The sequence below is a fragment of the Durio zibethinus genome, chromosome 10 (assembly GCF_047325235.1).
Source record: "Durio zibethinus cultivar Kanyao isolate XHJ-2024 chromosome 10, ASM4732523v1, whole genome shotgun sequence".
Taxonomy (NCBI): Eukaryota; Viridiplantae; Streptophyta; class Magnoliopsida; order Malvales; family Malvaceae; genus Durio; species Durio zibethinus.
The window spans coordinates 1,711,664-1,732,121 of record NC_143171.1 but is presented as its reverse complement, the minus strand read 5'-3'; the positions used below and the strand labels follow the sequence as shown (position 1 = coordinate 1,732,121).

Below are 20,458 nucleotides of genomic sequence, written 5' to 3'. Positions count from 1 at the left end.
TTTTAGCAAGAACTTATACAAAATAGACTTATAAATTATCCATAAAAAATATTGTTAAAGATAAAAATTGAATTTAAGTTTTACAAATAAAATATTTAATTTTTATCAATTTAATCAAACCGTTGACTTAATAGATAATGCACCTTGCAGTCAAGGTATTTTCTCTATTCTGAAGAAAATGTGAAATAAATGTGATTAATTTTTTAGTTGAATTTTGACTCTGATTGGCTATAAGATTTTTTTCTTAAATTACCTTTGAAAAAAAAATTCGAACAGGATAAAGTGTAAATTTATTATTATGTTTATATGCGTGGTTCAAATTTATCATCAATCTTTTAAATGATCTAATTTTATCATCACACTTCTAAATTTGAAGTAAAATTTTCATCTTACTTCAAAATTTGATGCAATTATAGAATATTCAATAAAAAATGCTATTGAATTTTTTAATTAGATAATCACAATAAAAAATTAACATAATTAACAATTTCATTCTTGATATTTTAAATATTTTATTAAATTACTTTTTATAAAATTATTTTATTAAATAAATTGACATGATATTTTTGAGACGATTTAAAATTTGAGTCTAATAACATGACTGTTTTGACCACGTGGCCTAGTGGTGGGATTGGATCGCCATTTCTCTTGTCCTTGTGTTCGGAGAAAGTTAATTTTGTTTATTCGATCGATTTAATTAATTTTAAATTAAATTATTTAAAATTAAATTAATTAAATCATTATTTTGTTTTTATTAATTGAATTAAATTTATTAATTTTAAAAATTAAATAATCAAATTAAATTTGATCAATTCGATTAAATTTTTTGATTAACAAAATAATATATATTTAAGTTAAATTATATTTTAAACTCTTAATTTTTCATATTTTAAATAAATTAAAAAAATTTATTTAATAAATATTTAAATATTTAAATATTATATTAAAAACTCTAACAATTTATTAAAAAAATGATCTATTTCATATATTTTTATTTTATATTTAAATTTTTTTATATTTTAATTAAAATTTTGATTAATTCAGTTTTCAAATCAAATTAATTAAAAATCAAAATTTTTCTAAAATTATTTTTATTAATCAACTAAAATTAACTTGATAACCCATTGATTAATCGAATTAAATCGATTAAACCGATTAATTCATTTAAAATCAAATTATGAACATCTCTATCGCTCACTTGTTTTTCAATGCTTCATTTTTTGTGATTTTGAGATTTTTTTTTATATTGTAACGCGTTTTTGTGTGTTGAAGTGGCATTTGTGGTGAAATGGTGGCGATTGCTTTGGCTTATATTCATTATGCACGAATAATGTAGAACTAAGAAGAAAGAGTTGATCAAGAGGTTTAAGGGTATAACTAGAACTCAAAAAAAGTTGTCAAATCAATAGCTCCTTGGCAACCCAGATCAGCTTTTAATATTTTCATCTAAACCTCTCAATTCTGATTCCTTTCTGTACTTGTTATTCTTCGTTATTCTCCTTGTATTTACATGGCCTATCTTTGGGTTCTGTTAACTATAGGTAAGATGGGTGTTTTTGTTGACGATAACAGAAGAGCATGGAAAAAGAGCTTTTGAATATTTTGGCTTCTATAGAGAGAAGGGTTGGGTGGTAAGGAGGTCTCAAACAGAGAAGACGAAGGATAAAATGAGGTGCCCATATGACCATAAAATTTCATTGATTTTTAATATTTGGTGTTATTCGAAAATGTCATGTCAATTGAGTCAACCCTATATTATCAAAATCAAGGAAAATGTCAGCATAGTTAACAGAGCAAATGTGATTCGGTTAATGATCAGACAGAAATTGATAATTTATGAAAAAAGAAAGAATTCGATTTGTAAAAATCAATGTGTAGAGACTAAATTTGCATATTTGCATAAGTATAGGGACTAACTGTATATTTTGACTTTCTTATGTCAACCACCAGCTCTATATCAACCTCCAACAAAATTTTACTATTGGCACCACTCTTTGCTGCTGACACCATCTATTAAGTCACATGGAATAAGTGAATTGACCTATAAAAGTTCTCTTTGCTAATGATCCTTTATATGGACCTCTAAGCAGAAGGTAGGTTATTGTAATCAGGCAACTAATAATGAGAACAAAATCCAAGTTGTTGGGATAAAAAAAATAAGAAAACGAAACAAAAAAGAGACGATTATGATGTACCACTAAGAAGAATTTTCTGCATCTTGCTCTCTAATTTCATCTCCAACAGAGAAAGCATATGCTTTCTGGTTTTTCTAACACTTGTACTGAAAGCCTGAAGATATTGATAAAGGGTTGAAGCTCAATTGATCATATTGATACAGTAGCAGTGAAGAAAATGGGTTCAAAGAAGCCTTTTCTGGTGGCGCTTCTGGTGCATGCTCTTTCTTCTGGCATGATCTTACTCTCCAAGGCAGTATTCGATATGGGTATGAGTATATGTGTGTTTGTCTTCTATAGACAAGTTGCCGGAACTATTTTCTTGGTCCCTTTTGCTATTGTTTTTTGTTAGGAAAATGGGGTCCAGTCCCATGTAAGTGGTTTTGGACCAAGTAAAGGTCATGGGCCTTGATCTTTTATTTTACACAGAGCCCTAGCGACTTAATAAAAAGAGGTGGGGTTGTTTTATGTGTGTGTCGAAAACCAAGCAGAGAAAGAAAAAAAGCCAGGAAAAGCAGAGAGAGAAAAAGGAGAAGGGAGAGTTGGTTGAACGGAAGTCAATCCGTGGTCCGATTGAGTTGAAACCTTGTCAGGAGGTTTATGATTCAGAGTTCTACATTCTGAACGGTGAAGATCGGGTTTGAAGCTCTCTAGGAACAAATCCAGGGTGTATTTGTTGAGTCACTTATTTGGTGAGATTTCTCCAATTGTTTCTCTAGTTGTTGATTAGCTCTAGTTTTAGCTAGAGAAGAACTTTGTATAACTATTATTTGATAGTGAAGATTTTTCTGGCGGCCCGTGGTTTTTTCCCTCTACACTGGAGGGTTTTCCACGTAAATCTTGGTGTGCTTTATTTTTCTGCGCATTTGATTATTGATTGTTGTCTATTGCTTCTGTATTGTTGTGATTATTGCTTCAGGCGCAACAAGTGGTATCAGAGCGAGGGTTATTTTGAGACATCGATACAGAAGCAACCCAGGATAGAAGTAAATTCTGTTTGAGATCATGGAGGGTGATATAGGTTCCATGATAAAATTGACAGCATCGAATTATTCAATTTGGAAGCCTATGATGGAGGATCATCTATACTGCAAAGATTTGTATGAGCCAGTATTGGGTGATTCGGCTAAACCAGCGGATATGAAAGATGAAAGCTGGAAGAAGCTAGGTAGAAAAACGCTGGCTACAATCAGAAAATGGGTTGATATCAGCGTGTTCCATCATGTAGCGCAGGAATCAGATGCTCACATTATTTGGGAAAAATTGGCAGCATTGTATGAGAGAAAAACAGGTATGAATAAAGTTATGCTTGTTAAAAAGATTGCAACTTTACAGTACAGGGATGGACGATCTGTTACAGAGCACTTGAGTGATTTCCAAGATATATTTAATCGGATGACTACTATGGAGCTTAAAATGGATGATGAAATGAAGGCATTATTTCTTTTGGGTTCATTGCCAGACAGCTGGAATACTCTAGTTGTGACTGTTCTTAATTCAGCTCCTGATTATAAGGTGACATTGGAGATGGTAAAGGACAGTATGCTTAATGAAGAAGCGAGGCGAAAAGATGTAGACCCTGGGAATCAAGCTTTGGTCTCAGAGAGCAGGGGTAGAAACATCGACAGAGGTCAGGACTCAAAAGGCCGTGGTAAGTCTAAACATAGATCCAAGTCTAGAGGTAAAGTGAAGTGTTTCCACTGTGGTAAGGCGGGTCATATAAAACGAAACTGTAGAATCTTAAAGCAAGAGCGAAAAGATGAGAAAGGCAAGAGTTCAGATGATGGCAATGTTGCAGCAGTGAATTCAGATAGTGATTCAGTTACTTTGATTTGTACACATGGTGATTGTAATCATGTTAGTGATCCCGGCATTGAGTGGATAGTTGACACAGGAGCGGCATATCATTGTGTTCCTAAGAGAGAGTTGTTTACAACTTACAAAGCAGGAGACTTTGGTTGTACCAAGATGGGAAACAAGAGTGTGTCGCAGATTGTTGGGATTGGTGATATTATTGTACAAACTAGTACAGGCTGCATGTTGACTTTGAGGGATGTCAGACACATTCCAGATATGAGAATGAACTTGCTTGCTATTAATGTCCTTGATAAGGAGGGATATGAAAGCCGACAAAAGAATGGACAGTGGAAGCTTCTCAAAGGATCTATGGTAGTTGCAAGGGGAAAACTATGCTGCACAATGTATAAGACATGGATGCAATTGAACGGTAACCAGGTAAATACCGTTGAAAATGATGCTTCAGCAAACTTGTGGCACAGGAGGCTGGCACACATGAGTGAAAAAGGGTTACAGGTTTTGGCAAGGCACTCTCTCATTCCCTTGACCAAAGGTATGTCTCTCGATTCATGTGATTATTGTTTGTTTGGTAAGCATCATAGAGTTTCTTTTCGTAAAAGTTCTCAGAGAAAAGAAAATAGATTGGAATTAATTTATTCTGACGTATGTGGTCCCATTGAGGTTGAGTCATTAGGTGGTAGCAGATATTTTGTTACTTTTATTGATGATGCTTCACGTAAGACTTGGGTGTATATGTTGAAATATAAAAGTTAGGTACTGCAGTATTTTCAAAAATTTCATGCCATGGTTGAAAGGATGACAGGGTTACCCTTGAAGTGTATTCGAACTGATAATGGTGGGGAATACACATCTAAAAGCTTTGAAGAGTATTGCTCAAAGCATGGGATCAGGCATGAGAGGACAGAATCTGGAACACCGCAGCATAATGGTATAGCTGAAAGAATGAATCGCACCATTATGGAAAAAGTCAGATGTATGTTGAGGATGGCAAAATTACCAAAGCCATTCTGGGGTGAAGCAGTCAACACAGCTTGTTATTTACTTAACAGGTCACCATCAGTTCCTTTGGGCTTTGACATTCCAGAAAGAGTGTGGACAGAAAAAGATGCTTCATACTCTCACTTGAAAATTTTTGGGTGTAAAGCATTCATGCATGTGCCGAAAGAGCAGAGATCAAAGCTTGACAGTAAAGCTACACAGTGTGTGTTTGTAGGATATGGTGATGAGGAATTTGGCTACAGGGTATGGGATCCAGTAAAGAGAAAGACAGTCAGAAGCAGAGATGTGGTCTTTCATGAAAAAGAAACCATAGCAGACCTTGAAAAAAATGAGAAGACTACACGAGTTACTGTTGAGTGTGATGTTTCAACACCAACAGAGATTTCACAGGAAAGAGCCACAGATGGTGAAAATGAGCCAGAAACAGAACTTGGGGATATGGATGAGCCAGCTACAGTTGGTGATGAGCCAGATGCTATTAGTTTTGAGCAGGGGGAGCAATCCTCTCTACCTGAGAGTGTTGAGCAGGGGGAGCTACGTTCGGCATCAAGTGATGTAGAGTCTCAGCCTAGGAGATCTACTAGAGAGCGCAGGCCATCTACCAGGTATCCAAGTTCAGATTTTATTTTAGTTACCAGTGAAGGGGAGCCAGAAAGCTTTCAAGATGTGCAGGCTACTCCGGATAGAGAGCACTGGTTAAAAGCAATGAAAGAAGAGATGGAGTCATTGCGAAAGAATGGTACTTATGATCTTGTTAAACTTCCAACAGGAAAGAGGCCATTAAAGAATAAATGGGTGTTCAAGTTGAAAAAGGATGGTGACAAACTAGTGAGGTACAAAGCTCGATTGGTAGTAAAAGGTTTTTCTCAGAAACCAGACATCGATTTTGATGAGATTTTTGCTCCAGTTGTAAAAATGAGTTCTATTCGAGTGGTACTGGGATTGACAGCTAGTTTGAATCTTGAACTTGAGCAACTTGATGTTAAAACTGCATTTTTGCATGGTGATTTGCAGGAGGACATTTATATGAATCAGCCTGAGGGTTTTGAAGTGAAAGGGAAAGAGCACTTAGTTTGCAAATTGAAGAAAAGCTTGTATGGCTTGAAACAAGCTCCACGACAGTGGTACAAGAAGTTTGATTCTTTTATGGTGAGTCATAGCTATAAAAGAACAGCAGCGGATTCTTGTGTGTATGTTAAACAATTCCCTAATGGTAACTTCATTATCCTATTATTATATGTTGATGATATGTTGATTGTAGGACAAGATGCTAGTATGGTTTACAGGTTGAAAGAACAATTGTCTAAGTCCTTTGATATGAAGGATTTAGGTCCAGCAAAGCAGATTCTTGGTATGGACATTATCCGAGATAGGAGAGCTGGAAAGCTGTGGTTGTCACAGGAAAAGTATGTTGAACGAGTGCTTGGTAGATTCAACATGCAACATGCTAAATCAGTTAGCAGTTCACTTGCCAACCATTTTCACCTAAGTAAGAAATCTTGTCCAGTGTCTAAGGAAGAGCAACTAGCTATGTCTAGTATTTCTTATTCTTCTGCAGTCGGTTCTTTAATGTATCTTATGGTTTGTACAAGGCCTGACATTGCTCATGCAGTTGGTGTAATGAGCAGATTTCTTTCTAATCCAGGAAAGGTTCACTGGGAAGCAGTGAAATGGATTTTTAGATATTTGAGGGGTACCTCAAAAATGTGCTTGACTTATGGAGTTTCACAACCAGTTCTAGAAGGGTTTACTGATGCTGACATGGCAGGCGATCTTGATGGTAGGAAATCTACTTCAGGGTATTTGTTCACTTTTGCAGGAGGAGCTGTATCTTGGCAGTCTAAGTTGCAGAAGTGTATTGCTTTGTCAACTACAGAGGCTGAGTATATTGCAGCAACTGAAGCATGTAAAGAAATGCTTTGGATGAAACGTTTTCTTCTTGAATTAGGGTTGAATCAGAAAGAGTATGTGGTATTTTGTGATAGCCAGAATGCTTTAGATTTGAGTAAGAATACCATGTACCATGCTAGAACAAAGCACATTGATGTTAGATATCATTGGTTACGTTCAGTGATTGAAGAACAGCAGATGCTATTAAAGAAAGTCCATACTGATAAAAATGTGGCAGATATGTTGACTAAGATACTTCCCAGGGAAAAGCTTGAGCTTTGCAGTAACTTGGCCGGAATGAGTTCCCTGGCCAAGGTAAGTTCCAAATGAAACTGCTAAGGTGATGAATCTCCTCCTAATGGGGCTGGAGGGGGAGATTGTTAGGAAAATGGGGTCCAGTCCCATGTAAGTGGTTTTGGACCAAGTAAAGGCCATGGGCCTTGATCTTTTATTTTACACAGAGCCCTAGCGACTTAATAAAAAGAGGTGGGGTTGTTTTATGTGTGTGTCGAAAACCAAGCAGAGAAAGAAGAAAAGCCAGGAAAAGCAGAGAGAGAAAAAGGAGAAGGGAGAGTTGGTTGAACGGAAGTCAATCCGTGGTCCGATTGAGTTGAAACCTTGTCAGGAGGTTTATGATTCAGAGTTCTACATTCTGAACGGTGAAGATCGGGTTTGAAGCTCTCTAGGAACAAATCCAGGGTGTATTTGTTGAGTCACTTATTTGGTGAGATTTCTCCAATTGTTTCTCTAGTTGTTGATTAGCTCTAGTTTTAGCTAGAGAAGAACTTTGTATAACTATTATTTGATAGTGAAGATTTTTCTGGCGGCCCGTGGTTTTTTCCCTCTACACTGGAGGGTTTTCCACGTAAATCTTGGTGTGCTTTATTTTTCCTGCGTATTTGATTATTGATTGTTGTCTATTGCTTCTGTATTGTTGTGATTATTGCTTCAGGCGCAACATTTTTGAAGGGTAATGTTACAGTTTCTGTCATCTTTTTGTTGATAATGATTCCAATTAAGCAGCTATTGCCCAGTTTTGTCTCTTCCTTCTTTTCTTGCATTCCAGGAAAAAAGCCAAGCCACTTTCATTAGTGACCTTCTGCAAGATTTTTATGGTTGCTTTACTGGGATATGTAATGCTTGGAAATTCCTTTCTCCAGCTCCTCTGCTCGGAAGACAAATGTTAATCTGCTCTTAAACTGTAACTGTTAATTTCAAGAAGGAAATTCGCCTGAATTATATGTTTTTAATTTTCGTTCAATTTAGGATTACCTTTCCCCTGAACATTTACGGGTTAGCTCTCGTTTACACATCTGCAAGTCTTGGTGCTGCCGCGGTTAATTGCCTTCCCGTCATAACATTTGCCGTTGCAGTTTTACTCAGGCAGGTTTTAGTAACTATTTTTTTTTATTGGTTTGCCTTGCTTTTACGTTTTGATTTGAAAATTGACTAATTCAAATTAAGTTCAATATTTCTTCAAATGTTTCATATTTATTGTATCAATCAGTAAAAGTGAGAATGATTTAGACATAAAATCTTTCGAGACTTTAATGGTACCAAAAGACTTAATGATATTGTTCATTATGGTTATACCAGTACCTAAGGTTGCTTGTTGCAGGATGGAGAAGGTGACACTGAAGACAGTCCCTGGCATTGCAAAAGTTGCAGGTATAGTGGTGTGCATGGCAGCGGTTGTTACTCTTGCTTTTTACAAAGGACCTGTTTTGAAACCTCTGTTCCATCCCCATTTCCAACGTCATAGCGGTGGCCAAGATGATCACAATGCTGCTCATGATTCTTCTTCCAGAAAATGGCTACTTGGATGTTTCCTCTTGTTAGTTTCCTGCATATGTTGGTCCCTCTGGCTTGTGTTTCAGGTAGCGCTTACTATCATTAACCCATAAGAATTACGTAAAATTTTACATTCCTGTAGGTATTGATTACTCTTTCTCTTCTTTAAATACTATCTTGTTGTTTGATAATGAAAGCCACTTATTACTTGTCAATTTGATGGTTCTAGTTTCATAATAACAGGCTCAAATTTTGAAAGCCTACCCTTCCAAGCTTACTTTCACAAGCGTTCAGTGCCTGTCGGGTGCAGTTCAGTCATTTCTTGTTGCTATTGCTTTGGAAAGAGATCCTCACCAGTGGAAGCTGGGATGGAACTTTAGACTGCTCGCAGTAGTTTACTGTGTAAGCAAACAGAAAGACTTTAATAATATCTTAGAGAAATCTATAATGGAGGAGAATACACAGAAAAAGGAAAAAGATATGAAACTGTTAAAACCAATGTTATCTTTCTTGATTCTATACATTTTTGGCAATGATTTCAATCTTTTTTAACATTATTTAAACTTGTTGCATTAATCTGTAACAGGGGGTTGTTGTGACTGGTGTTGCATACTTTTTGCAAGCATGGGTGATTGAAAAGAAGGGACCAGTTTTCCATGCTGTGATGATACCATCAAGCCTGGTCATTACAATTCTTGGCTCAGTGTTTCTCATAGGGGAAACCATTAATCTAGGAAGGTAAACAATTTTATCCAATTGAAATAATACATCTTAGATTTTGAAAAAATTCGAGAAAAAGAAAGCTAAAACGTTAATACGTATATCTTACTGTGAATGTAGTGTTTTGGGGGCAATCTTGTTAGTGATAAGCCTTTACAGTGTTTTATGGGGAAAGAGCAAAGAACAGAACAAGGACACTGTGGGTTGTTTACCTGTTCAAGATCAAACAGAATGTAGTGCACAAGTGAAAGAAACACCAGTTAGCAGCAACATCCCTCGGCCATCATTATCTACGTCATTAACATGATCCATGTTCTTTGATGTGTTTTTCTTCAATCTATTATTTTCTTCTGCCATTTTGTAATTGTTTTATGGTTTTCGACAAGCTTCTAATTTGTATTTGAGCTTCAAACCAATTCATAAAAATTTGAGTTAATGGATTTATTTTGTTTGATATTCGGATCATATTGAGTTCGTTTGAGTGGACTTCAAACCATTTTGAGTTTCAAGACTGGATCAAGAGTATTAACAAATTTACCAAGTTATTATTCCAAAGTTGAAAGAATGGGATAGGGCTACTAGCTACTTTTAGGGACGATAATGGTTTAAATTGATTCAGTTTTTTTAATAATATATGGTATTATAAATTTTTAAAATTTAATTTGAATTCAATTTTTTTTTAAATCAATTTAATCTGAACTGAATTTTATCAGTTTAATTCGATTCGATTTATTAATTTTTATTTTTTTAATTTTTTAATTTTTATATATTATTTTTATAAGATTTTTAATATATTTATATATAAAATAATTATTTTTACATTATAAAAATTTTAAATATATATAAATCAATAAAAATATATAATTCAGTTTAATTCTTTTATTTTTGATTTTTTACATTGTAATCCGAAATTTGATCTAAACTTAATATATACATTTAATATTCGAATTTAACTCGAACTGAATTTAAAAAATCAATTCAATCAAATAAAATATTACAATTTCGAATCGATTTTTAATTTTTTTGTTTTTTTTTCTTATCTTTAACTATTATCAAATCAACTCAATTTCTAGGTGTAATTTTAATAGTAACTAGTAGTTGTTGTCACGAAATTTGCTTCGTGAATGTTTGTTTTTTTTTAATTCCATAGTATCTAATTTATTGGTGAAGTAAGAAAAAAACTGTAATTGCCCGCTGTAATACTAAATCAAAGTTATTTTGGCTTCGTCGATTACTGAAGGATATGGCTATTGCATAATCATATTGCTATTTAGATTACTTGTAACAATGTGTTTCATAAGCACAATAAAATATATTGAAATTAGTTGTCATTTTGTACGTCATCATGTTACTTAAACAACCATTCATTTGACTTTTGTGTCGTTTCCAAACTCAAATTGGTATCTATCAAAATATCTTGAGTTTAAGGGGCGTTAATGTAATTATATTAAATTATAAAGATTATGACACGATTACGATTACAATATGATTATCTTGATTCTCTTTTAAATTGAGAACCTCTTATATACTTTTTTTTTTTAATTCTTAACTTATCTTTTAAATTTTTTATTCTTATGACATGCCACCAAATCTAAAAATCAATCGGCAAAATCTTTTTATCTACATATGTCGCCTTCTTGGTACAATTTCTTTTCTTGTAACACCACACTTTTCCGAAGGAGTTATGCGGGCAAACAAATTAACTTTTTTCCTTTTGTTTGTAGCATTTTCAAGAGCAAAACTGTTTTAGAAAAGAGATTTTCCTAGCTGGGACGATAAAGATTAGCAATTGTTTCTTTTTTCTTGGATAAGTTAAAAGTAATTGTCTCAATACACACACACACACCTATATATATTAGCCTCTGCATTTAGATTGTGGGTGAAATATATAAAAGATTTGATTATTTAGATAAAGATTTTAAAAAATAAAAGCTATCTTTATCTTAAAATGTAAAAGAGAGAAAAAATGATAATTAGTGTGCAAATTTTTAAAAAAGAGAAAATAGATAAAAGTAGATTTTAAAAATATAGATTCTCGCTATAATTTTAAGGAAGAGAAAATTATAATTATGACTTTATTAATACATATATATATATATATCTTTTATCTTTTATTTTATGATTTGTCTTTTTGGTCAAATCTCCTATTGAGTTAGTGCAACTTGACCTGGGACACCAACTTAATTAAAAGTTTTAATATCAATATATATATTGATGGAATTTTAATTGATAGACACATTTATCCTGTACTCATCGTGAATAACTTTTTTTAATGAACAATTGGTAAATCTAATATAAATTCTCTATAAAACATGCTCTGACCTTGAATCGAAGTAGCTTCCTCTTAATTGAACTCTTTGTTAAAAAGCAAGTGTGCGTTAATTCTTCACACTTTATTAATTTAGCAGGACCTGCAATCAAAGCTGAATAAAATGCCAGAGCCTACATGGTTTGAATATAAAAGTAAAATCAGCTTATCATGAACTAATTGCGTGTGTTATTTGTAAATGACTATAAAACTCCATTTCCATAAGCAAAAGCCTATTAATTTATCTTGCTATGACCCACTTTTGCGGGTCCTATGTGAACTGAAAATGTATCTAATTTCAAAACATGAGAAGAAAACATGTGAAGATCAGACGGGTAGTTGAAGAGGCAATAACATTATGGGATTCATTACGGAGTTTGTTCACCAACCATATATTGTTCAAATATTTTCTACCATACATTCATAACTAAGAATTGAATATTGGATCATGTGTTAATTATTGTGTCAAATGATTGTTGCATCTCTAATTATAATTAACTTATCAAAAAATAAAAATTTCTCAATTGTGGTCTTTATTTGGCTTGGATTAATTGGGGCAGTAAAGTTTCGACACATTCAATATAATTTTATAAAATATTATAGACTTCATTTGTCATTTATAAATTGAAGTAGAAACCATGGACACACACACAAAAGGAAAAATCTAGCATTTCATATAAAATTATTTGCTTTAATAAAGGCAAAGAAGATGTAGTGGGAATGTCATGTCAGATAAAGAACTTGCCATGTTATCCATTTTTTGGAGGTATAGTCATAATCTGCCCTTTGCTTTTAAAGTCTCTTTAGCGTGCTTTAAGGTGGCGTATTTATTTATTCACTTCTTTTTTCCTCCCAATGGCTTTGTTACTCAAAATAAAGTAATTCTAATGATGAAAGCATATATATATATATATATATATATATTTGATGTATTAATAATATATAAACTCTACATACTATTATTTAATTACAAAATATCACATTATTAATGAATAAATTTTAAAAATTAAAAATTTCAAAATGTAAATATCTATACATCCAAATAAAAACCACTATATGTCTATGCTATTTATAAAACTCTTGATTGAGTTTGGTATCAACAGTCAAATGACAATAATTAAATTTGAAGAAAGGACAGAAAATCTATATCTATACTACTTATAAAACTCTAAATTGAGTTTGGTGTTAAAAGTCCAACGGTACCAATTCAGCTGAGGAAAGTAAAAAATAAAATAAAATAAAATAAATTCATGATATTAAATAATAAAACAGGTTATTATTGTCATTAATTTTTTGTATAATATTTATTTTTGAATAATTTTCTACTTCTTAAAAACTACCCACTTCTTTCTAAGAAACAACCCCAATATAACTTCTTTTTTTCTTCTAAAACATGGTTTTTAACTCCACCTCTTAACAAACATGTGAAAATTAAGTTTTGCTTTCGACTCCACACACTACTTTGTTCAGATTTTAATAATTATTAAATTTATTACTTATTCCATCCTAAATTGCTAGTTTCTCTTTGATTTTTATGGAGTTTAATTAAAAAAAAAAAACCATTGACTAATTTATTTGATGCTGAAATTAAAACTTCTTTTATGAGATTGATTTTCATAGTTTTTAATCTGAAAAACTAAAAAATATGAAAAATAATTTTAGAATATAAAAAAATGAATTTTAAGTGTTCAAAAAATAAAAAAAGAAATATTTAATTTAGGATATCCAAAAAAGAAAAATGAATAAAAAAAAAAAAAAGAGATGGAGGAACTATAAATTTAAACTTCTTTTGTTGATTCCTTTACATTCGAAAGCAAATAAGTAAAAAAATGTGTTAGGGTATAAAAGGAAACTTCTTTTTTTTGAAGGATCCTAAACAATATATATATATATATATATATATAATTTGTTTATATGAAAAAAATGCATGATTTTATTCTTATGAAGACTCATAATTTATGTTACGTTTTAATTATTTGTGTATATCAAATCAATTGCGATATTTCTTTTTACCTTTTATTTTTTTCCATAAAAAATTTAAACAAAATAAATAACAAAAGCATCAACTAAACAAAGATATTATACATATAATTAACCGAGTTTGAACACGTGGTTCTGTTCCTTGGAATCACTTTCTTGGTTCGTTTTTCATAAAGTCTTTCTTCGTAGTTGTTGACAGTTTGCCTTCGGTCCTCAGCCTTTTTTTCTTTCTCATAATGCCGCATTAATAATGTAATTGGACAAGTAACATGATATAACAATGTCACATGACATATAGTAAGATAAAAATGTAACAATAAATTACTTAAAAGATAACAAAAACTAAATGGCTTCCCGTTTCTTTTATTTTTGTTGTATATAAAAAATTAATTGGTCAATAGCTTTGTTCTAAGATTGGATTATTTGTTTAAATCTCAAAATTTATCCGATATTTGGTAAGGCTTGTATAAAAATATTAAATTCATTTAACGTATTTAAGCAAAAATTATCAAGCGGGATTAAGCCATTTGTTAATTGAACAGACTTTATAATTGCAAGAAGGTACTTTACAACTAAACCATTTATTAATTGATCGGACTTGAGCAAATTAATTTATGGACTGAATTATCAAGCAGGATTAAGCTAGATAAAACATTTAAGTTATTGATATTATGTCAACCTTCGGCGTAGCCAATGAATGGTTTTTTTTTTTTTTATAAGCTCTATTGATTAGTGCGCAACATGTGACCTTATAAAACAGGTTCATATATTTTTTTTATATTCAGAATTGGCGGTAAATTTATCAATATAGTTAGCGAAATTGTGGAGGTATAAGAAATTGAAAGATGAATTAAAGGAATAATATAGAACAAAAATATGCAAGAAAGAAGAATTCAAAGAGTTTTAATTTTATTCCTTAGACCCATTAAACTAATTTTCCTCAATTAAGTTAATATATATATATATGTTAAGGTTTGTAGCCATTTTTGTTAAATATAGTAGCTTCATGTTTCAATTTGGTTTCTGTAATCATGCTAACTCTTTATGATTACAAGATATGTTAATTATAAAATACCTTCTTGTAACACTGTTGAAAACTCATAAAAGGTTGGTGATTTGCTTAATAAAAAAGTTTCATTTTATTGTCAACTAAAGTTTGATCTTTGTGAGAAACTTTTCAAAAGTGAAATCTTTATTGCATCTGATTGATTTGAGAGAATGCACCCTGAAAATTTTCGGACGAGAAAATTATGTTCAGAATAGCCCTGATCATCTATTCATCTTATAAAAAAAAAAAAAGCACTCCTCAAAATTGGTTATGAATATTTTTCTTTTATTATCATACCCATCTAGCACAACTACTTACTAGGTAGCATAGAATATATATGGTGGCAACCCATACTAATTTCCATTGCTTAATTAGAATTTAGGTGGGTTCACACTTTCACATAACTACCCTCTAAGCAAATACCAGATCATATATATATAGTGGTAGACAGAGCAAGTCGAGCTCATTATTCCACCGGAAATGGGTGCAAAGAAGCCATACGTTGTCGCCTTTCTAATACAAGCAACATATGCTGGCAATGTCTTGCTTTCCAAGGCTGCATTTAATGCCGGTATGAGCACTTTCGTCTTCGTCTTCTACAGACAATTTGCAGGAACTCTTTTCTTACTGCCTTTTGCCATCGTTTTTGAGCGGTATACTAGTAATTCAATTTCCTTTTGTTCTTTGATGATGATGATGATATATATATTTGTAAATAACTTCATACCAAATTTTCTAGCTGTCTCTTAATATTCCAGGAAAAGTCCGAATCCGCTTTCCATGGCAATCTTCTGCAAGATTTTTATGCTAGCTTTTCTTGGGTACGTGCGCAGGTGGCTTTGAGTTTATCCATTCGTGTATGACGAAAAATGTCATATTATTCGACAAACAAGGGAAGATTTAATTGATGTCTCCTTACAATTTTGGTTTCAGGATTACTTTGTCCTTGAATGTTTATGGTGTTGCCCTCGTTTACACTTCTGCAAATCTTGGTGCTACAACAATTAATTGCCTCCCTGTCACAACATTTGCCTTTGCAGTTTTGCTCGGGTAGATCTTCTCAACATTAATTTTTTTTTTGTTCTTTCATTTGCATTGATGATTTTATACTTCATCACTTCACCCATGGAAAAATAGAAAAAAAAAGAATGAAACTAATTAATTAGTAATTAGAATTTTTATTTTCATTGAGAAAACTTCAAACTTGCAGTTTGTTCAATAAAACTGTAACTAAATGTTTTTTTTTTTCATATGGCTAGTTAAATGTAGCTAAATGTTTCTTTATCTTTTCCTCAAAGAATCCTAAGTTTATTGGTGTGATCATTGGCGGCATGGAAAAGTAAGAGGATACTGATCCATGGAATAAATTGTTATCTTAATTTAAGTGCCATGATTGAGCTCGGAGTCAGTAGTATCATAGTCACTTCGAAGGACATTATGCTAAATAAATAATTGATAGATGATTCCTTTGCAGGATGGAAAAGGTGAACATTAGGACAGCTCCGGGAATTGCAAAGGTCGCAGGTATAGTAGTGTGCATGGCTGGTGTTGCTGTCCTTGCTTTCTATAAAGGGGCCCATTTGAAACCTTTAGTCCACCATGGTTTGGAATTTGGTCACGGAAACCGGGATCATCACGATCATGTTTCTTCTGCCAAACGGATGTTGGGTTGTTTCCTCTTGTTAGTTTCTTCCATGTGTTGGGGCCTATGGCTCGTTCTCCAGGTAGCCTCTACCATTTAAATTAATTTTTTACCGTCAAATCATTGCAATATTGATCAATTTTTACGATTTCTCATGCATCACTGAAACAGAAAATTTTAGTTGTGATCAACAATTTCAAGTATGTAAATTAATTATCTTCGCAAGGGAACTTAAAAACAAAATCCTCACCCAAATTAAGGATTTGTCTTCAACTATTTCTTTCATTCCGTTTTCATCTCTTGCGTCGAATCATTCCATTTTCCTTTCCCCTCAACTTTTCTTCCTTGTCACCTAATATAATCGAGATGGGAAAAAGGTTTAATTTTTCTGTTCTAAATTAATTATACATCTACTAAATTTTTAAGGGATAATCAATGAATAATTAGTGGACCACATAGTTTTTCCACCACTTAATGGAAAAGGTATCTTATAGTTCTTTCATAGATGGCTCTTCGGGAATTCTTGAAATGATGTATCAATAAATTATTCATCTACTTTATTTTCTACTGTTGGTGTCTCCTAAAGTTCTTATGAACTGATCATCTGAATAATTGGAGCAGTTTTAATTCTGGTATCAATGTATTTCATATTAATGATTTTCTTTTTGGCCAACTATTGATAACAACTGACAGCTGATAAAACTTGACCATAATAATTTTATTACTAAATAGACTGTTTCTGACCGACAACAGGCCCAAATCTTGAAAATCTACCCATCGAAGCTGGCATTCACTAGCCTCCAGTGCCTGTCAAGTGCAATTCAGTCATTTCCTTTAGCTGTAGCTTTCAAGAGGGACCTCCGGGACTGGAAGCTGGCCTGGAATGTTAGACTGCTCTCAGTATTATATTGCGTAAGAAAACAGGGTGCTTTTTTACTGGAAAATTAGTTTGAGTGTTCAACAAAATGTCATATTCTTTCAAGCAAATACTTTTCGGTAAAGTATCTAAGACGGAATAGTCAAAAGAAAGTCGACACTCTTGCCTGGTGAATGGATAACCAATTTTAATACTTAATTTTTTTTTTACACAAGTATATAATAAGTATTAAAGTACAAAAAAGTTTTCATTGCTATCTTTAATTACTTTGTCTTTTTCTCTTTTTTTGGCCTAAACATTTCCAACATCATTTGACGCATAGCAAATTGTAATACAGGGTATCTTGGTAACGGGCCTAGCATACTATTTGCAAACATGGGTGGTTTCAATGAAGGGTCCAGTTTTTCTAGCTATGACAACACCTTTATGTCTGATTATGACAATCCTTCGTTCCATGTTTGTCCTAGGCGAGGTCATTAATCTAGGAAGGTGAACTACTTTACTCATTTTAATTACATAAAGCATTTTCCATATATAATTGAGGATTACCCATTGAGGGTTAAGTCTTTTCCATATGTAATTACTTAAAGCAAACTATGAATTAAAGTGATAATCAAAGTCTCAACTTTGTGCTCTTGCCTTTTTGACTGAGGAAAAGAGCAAAAACAAATTAATTATCGTTTTTCTCCAAAATCTTTTCGACCTTGATTGTAATTTGTGCATAGCATGGAAAACTTTTACCAACTTTAAATGTTGTTTTGTTTTGCACGTGTAGTGTCTTAGGTGGCGTCTTATTGGTGATAAGCCTTTACAGTGTCTTATGGGGGAAAAGCAAAGAAGAACGTATGGAGAACCAATTGTTACCAGTTCAAGATGAAGAAAAATCCACAGATTTGAAAGAAACAGAAGCCTCAATTGCCAAACCAACCTCATTGGCACAAAATATGTGATCAGTTGAGGACTGCCAATAAGCTATAGACCTAGAAATTAATCAACATGTGTAAGAGATTAAAAATGTTACAAGAAAAGGAATTCTTATATTCTCAATTGTGTAAAGTCTGTCAAGAAAAGAAATCCTTATATTTTCAATCGTGTAAAGTTTGTACAAAGAGTGTGTATGTATGAAGAAATTCTCACTAATTAATTACGAGAGAGAATCAAACTAAGAATATTGTTGACACTTAAAGTAATCCAGAGAATTTGGACTAAGAAAATTAGCTATAAAGTACAAATTAGACCCAACCCAATTCAAGTACTTAATGTTAAATTGGGTTTAAATTAGGTAATTAGTAATTAATTAATTAATTTGAGTAATAGAATCATTATAAAATCTCCCTAAAAAAATCAACGGATAGAATTGACACGTTTAGTGGAAAAATTTTAAAAGATAATGCCACGAAAAAGGAATCAGTTTGTCAATGAGGAACATTAATTGGAAAGCAAGGCAAAAGGAGGAAACTCACGGAATCTTGCTAAAAGTGTTGGGGATGAGCAACTTACAAAGGTAAATCAGGCTACATTGACGGTTGTTTTTAAGACGGCACTTGAAAATGCAAGTTTCAATGCGAACCAGTTATGTAACAGTATCAATAGTTCCATGAAAGCTGTTTTCAGAGGCAAAAGCATACTTTAGATGATGCTAAGAATATTCTCAATCATAATGTGAGATGAGTACCATTCGTGGAAGTAAATTTAACATTAAGTTAAATCAAATTTAAATTGGGCTTTGGACATGATTTAAGGTTTGGGTTTCATCTTATTCGATTCAAAAATATTTTTTATTAGGTTTTACTTTAAATATTTATTTAAAAATATTAAAATATTAATATAAGAACAATTTTATATTTTAATAATATATCTCACTTAAATGGGTGAGCCGGATCGAGCTTGTGCTTAGGTTTTCAAAGTGTCACATGAGCTTGGCCTGAGTATTTCTAGTGTTCTTTGCTATTACGGTGATAAAAGAAACTTAAAAATGAAGAATTTGTCAAAATTTTAAAATTTTTTTATTATCATGTTGTGAAGCAGTCGACATGAATATATTATTTGATCAAGGTATGGTAAGGTGGAATACGACTCAAGGGGTTCATTATCTTTTAACAACTAAGAATCAAAACATTAACACTCGTAAATATTGATGATTAATCTTAAAAATGTTCATAAACTGAGTTAACCTCAATTTGGGTCTTGTCCACCGATTAGATTGATTTAAAAAATATTATTAAAAATTACTTTATATTAACATTTTGAAATATATTTTAAAATTAATATTAAACAAAATAAATTTTTTTAATAAAATAATATATTGGGGGAGGTTAGGATTTGAAAATTCCTATCTCATACTCAGCTTGAAACGGACTAGGCCCACAATCTTGATAGGCCACTCGGCTCACGGACATGTCACTTGAAAAGCCATTGACTTATCCGTTTCCTTGCTTTGCCAAATGACGCAGACAAAATTTTCGCTTTTAGTACTAGTCATTTTGATTATTATTAAACTTGAAATTTTTTCTATTGGCAAAAAAATGTAAATATTTTTTTATCCGTTTTCTTTTTAAATTTTTATACTAAATCAATTGAAAACTATAAAAAATATATTTTAATCTCTCGAACTTTGAGAATAATGAGTAAAATGTACCAATCATTTATAATTTTTATAAAACATTTTATTTTCATTTACAATATTTTAAAAATGTTTAATTCTATCCAACCATTAACAACCGATGATGATGATGATAATAATTGAACTGATATAACTCACGTGATGTCAGATTTTAATGATGACAATTGATGAAATTGATGAATTTAAAACATTTTGAAAAAATTGTAAAAAAATTGACAAATAGAGGTCATTTATTCTTACTGCTTACTCGGCTTACAATTCGCAAAGAAAAATATCAGTGGGACATTCCTCCATCGCATTTTCATTTAAAAAAAAACGATATACACTTATAAAATTTTTAAAATTTTATTATAATATATAAAAATTTTAATACGTTTCACCTAAATTCTTAAAATAAAAAGTAAATAAAATGAACATTGCATTGTCCTTTTATTTTAGACAAAATCCAATTCATTACGTGCCTACCTTTTGCATTTATCATTATCAACGTGTTCAATTCTCGAAAAACCAAACCAAAATAAGAATAATAATAATAAATTCAAATAGACCTAACCAATTCATAAATCTAAAGAAAGAAACTGTTGGAAT

General features: G+C 32.0%; 2 protein-coding genes across 4 annotated transcripts; both read left to right on the top strand.

The window, feature by feature from the left end:
* The first annotated feature begins 8,062 nt into the window (after positions 1–8,062).
* LOC111292479 (WAT1-related protein At5g64700-like) lies at positions 8,063–9,799 on the top strand. Its single transcript, XM_022884888.2, has 5 exons — positions 8,063–8,264; positions 8,500–8,758; positions 8,916–9,074; positions 9,259–9,410; positions 9,513–9,799. The coding sequence occupies exons 1-5, from the start codon at positions 8,122–8,124 to the stop codon at positions 9,697–9,699; spliced, it is 900 nt and encodes a 299-aa protein (XP_022740623.2). The 5' UTR covers positions 8,063–8,121; the 3' UTR covers positions 9,700–9,799.
* A 5,160-nt stretch (positions 9,800–14,959) lies between these two features.
* LOC111292478 (WAT1-related protein At5g64700-like) lies at positions 14,960–18,336 on the top strand. Of its 3 annotated transcripts, none has more exons than XM_022884886.2 (7): positions 14,960–15,381; positions 15,487–15,549; positions 15,662–15,778; positions 16,203–16,452; positions 17,124–17,282; positions 17,585–17,736; positions 18,023–18,336. In XM_022884886.2, the coding sequence occupies exons 1-7, from the start codon at positions 15,209–15,211 to the stop codon at positions 18,195–18,197; spliced, it is 1,089 nt and encodes a 362-aa protein (XP_022740621.2). In that variant the 5' UTR covers positions 14,960–15,208; the 3' UTR covers positions 18,198–18,336. The 3 variants fall into 3 exon arrangements, with proteins under 3 accessions (XP_022740621.2, XP_089623379.1, XP_089623378.1); XM_089767253.1 differs by having other exon boundaries at positions 14,964–15,299; positions 15,468–15,549; XM_089767252.1 differs by having other exon boundaries at positions 15,249–15,381; positions 15,468–15,549.
* The last annotated feature ends 2,122 nt before the right edge of the window (positions 18,337–20,458 follow it).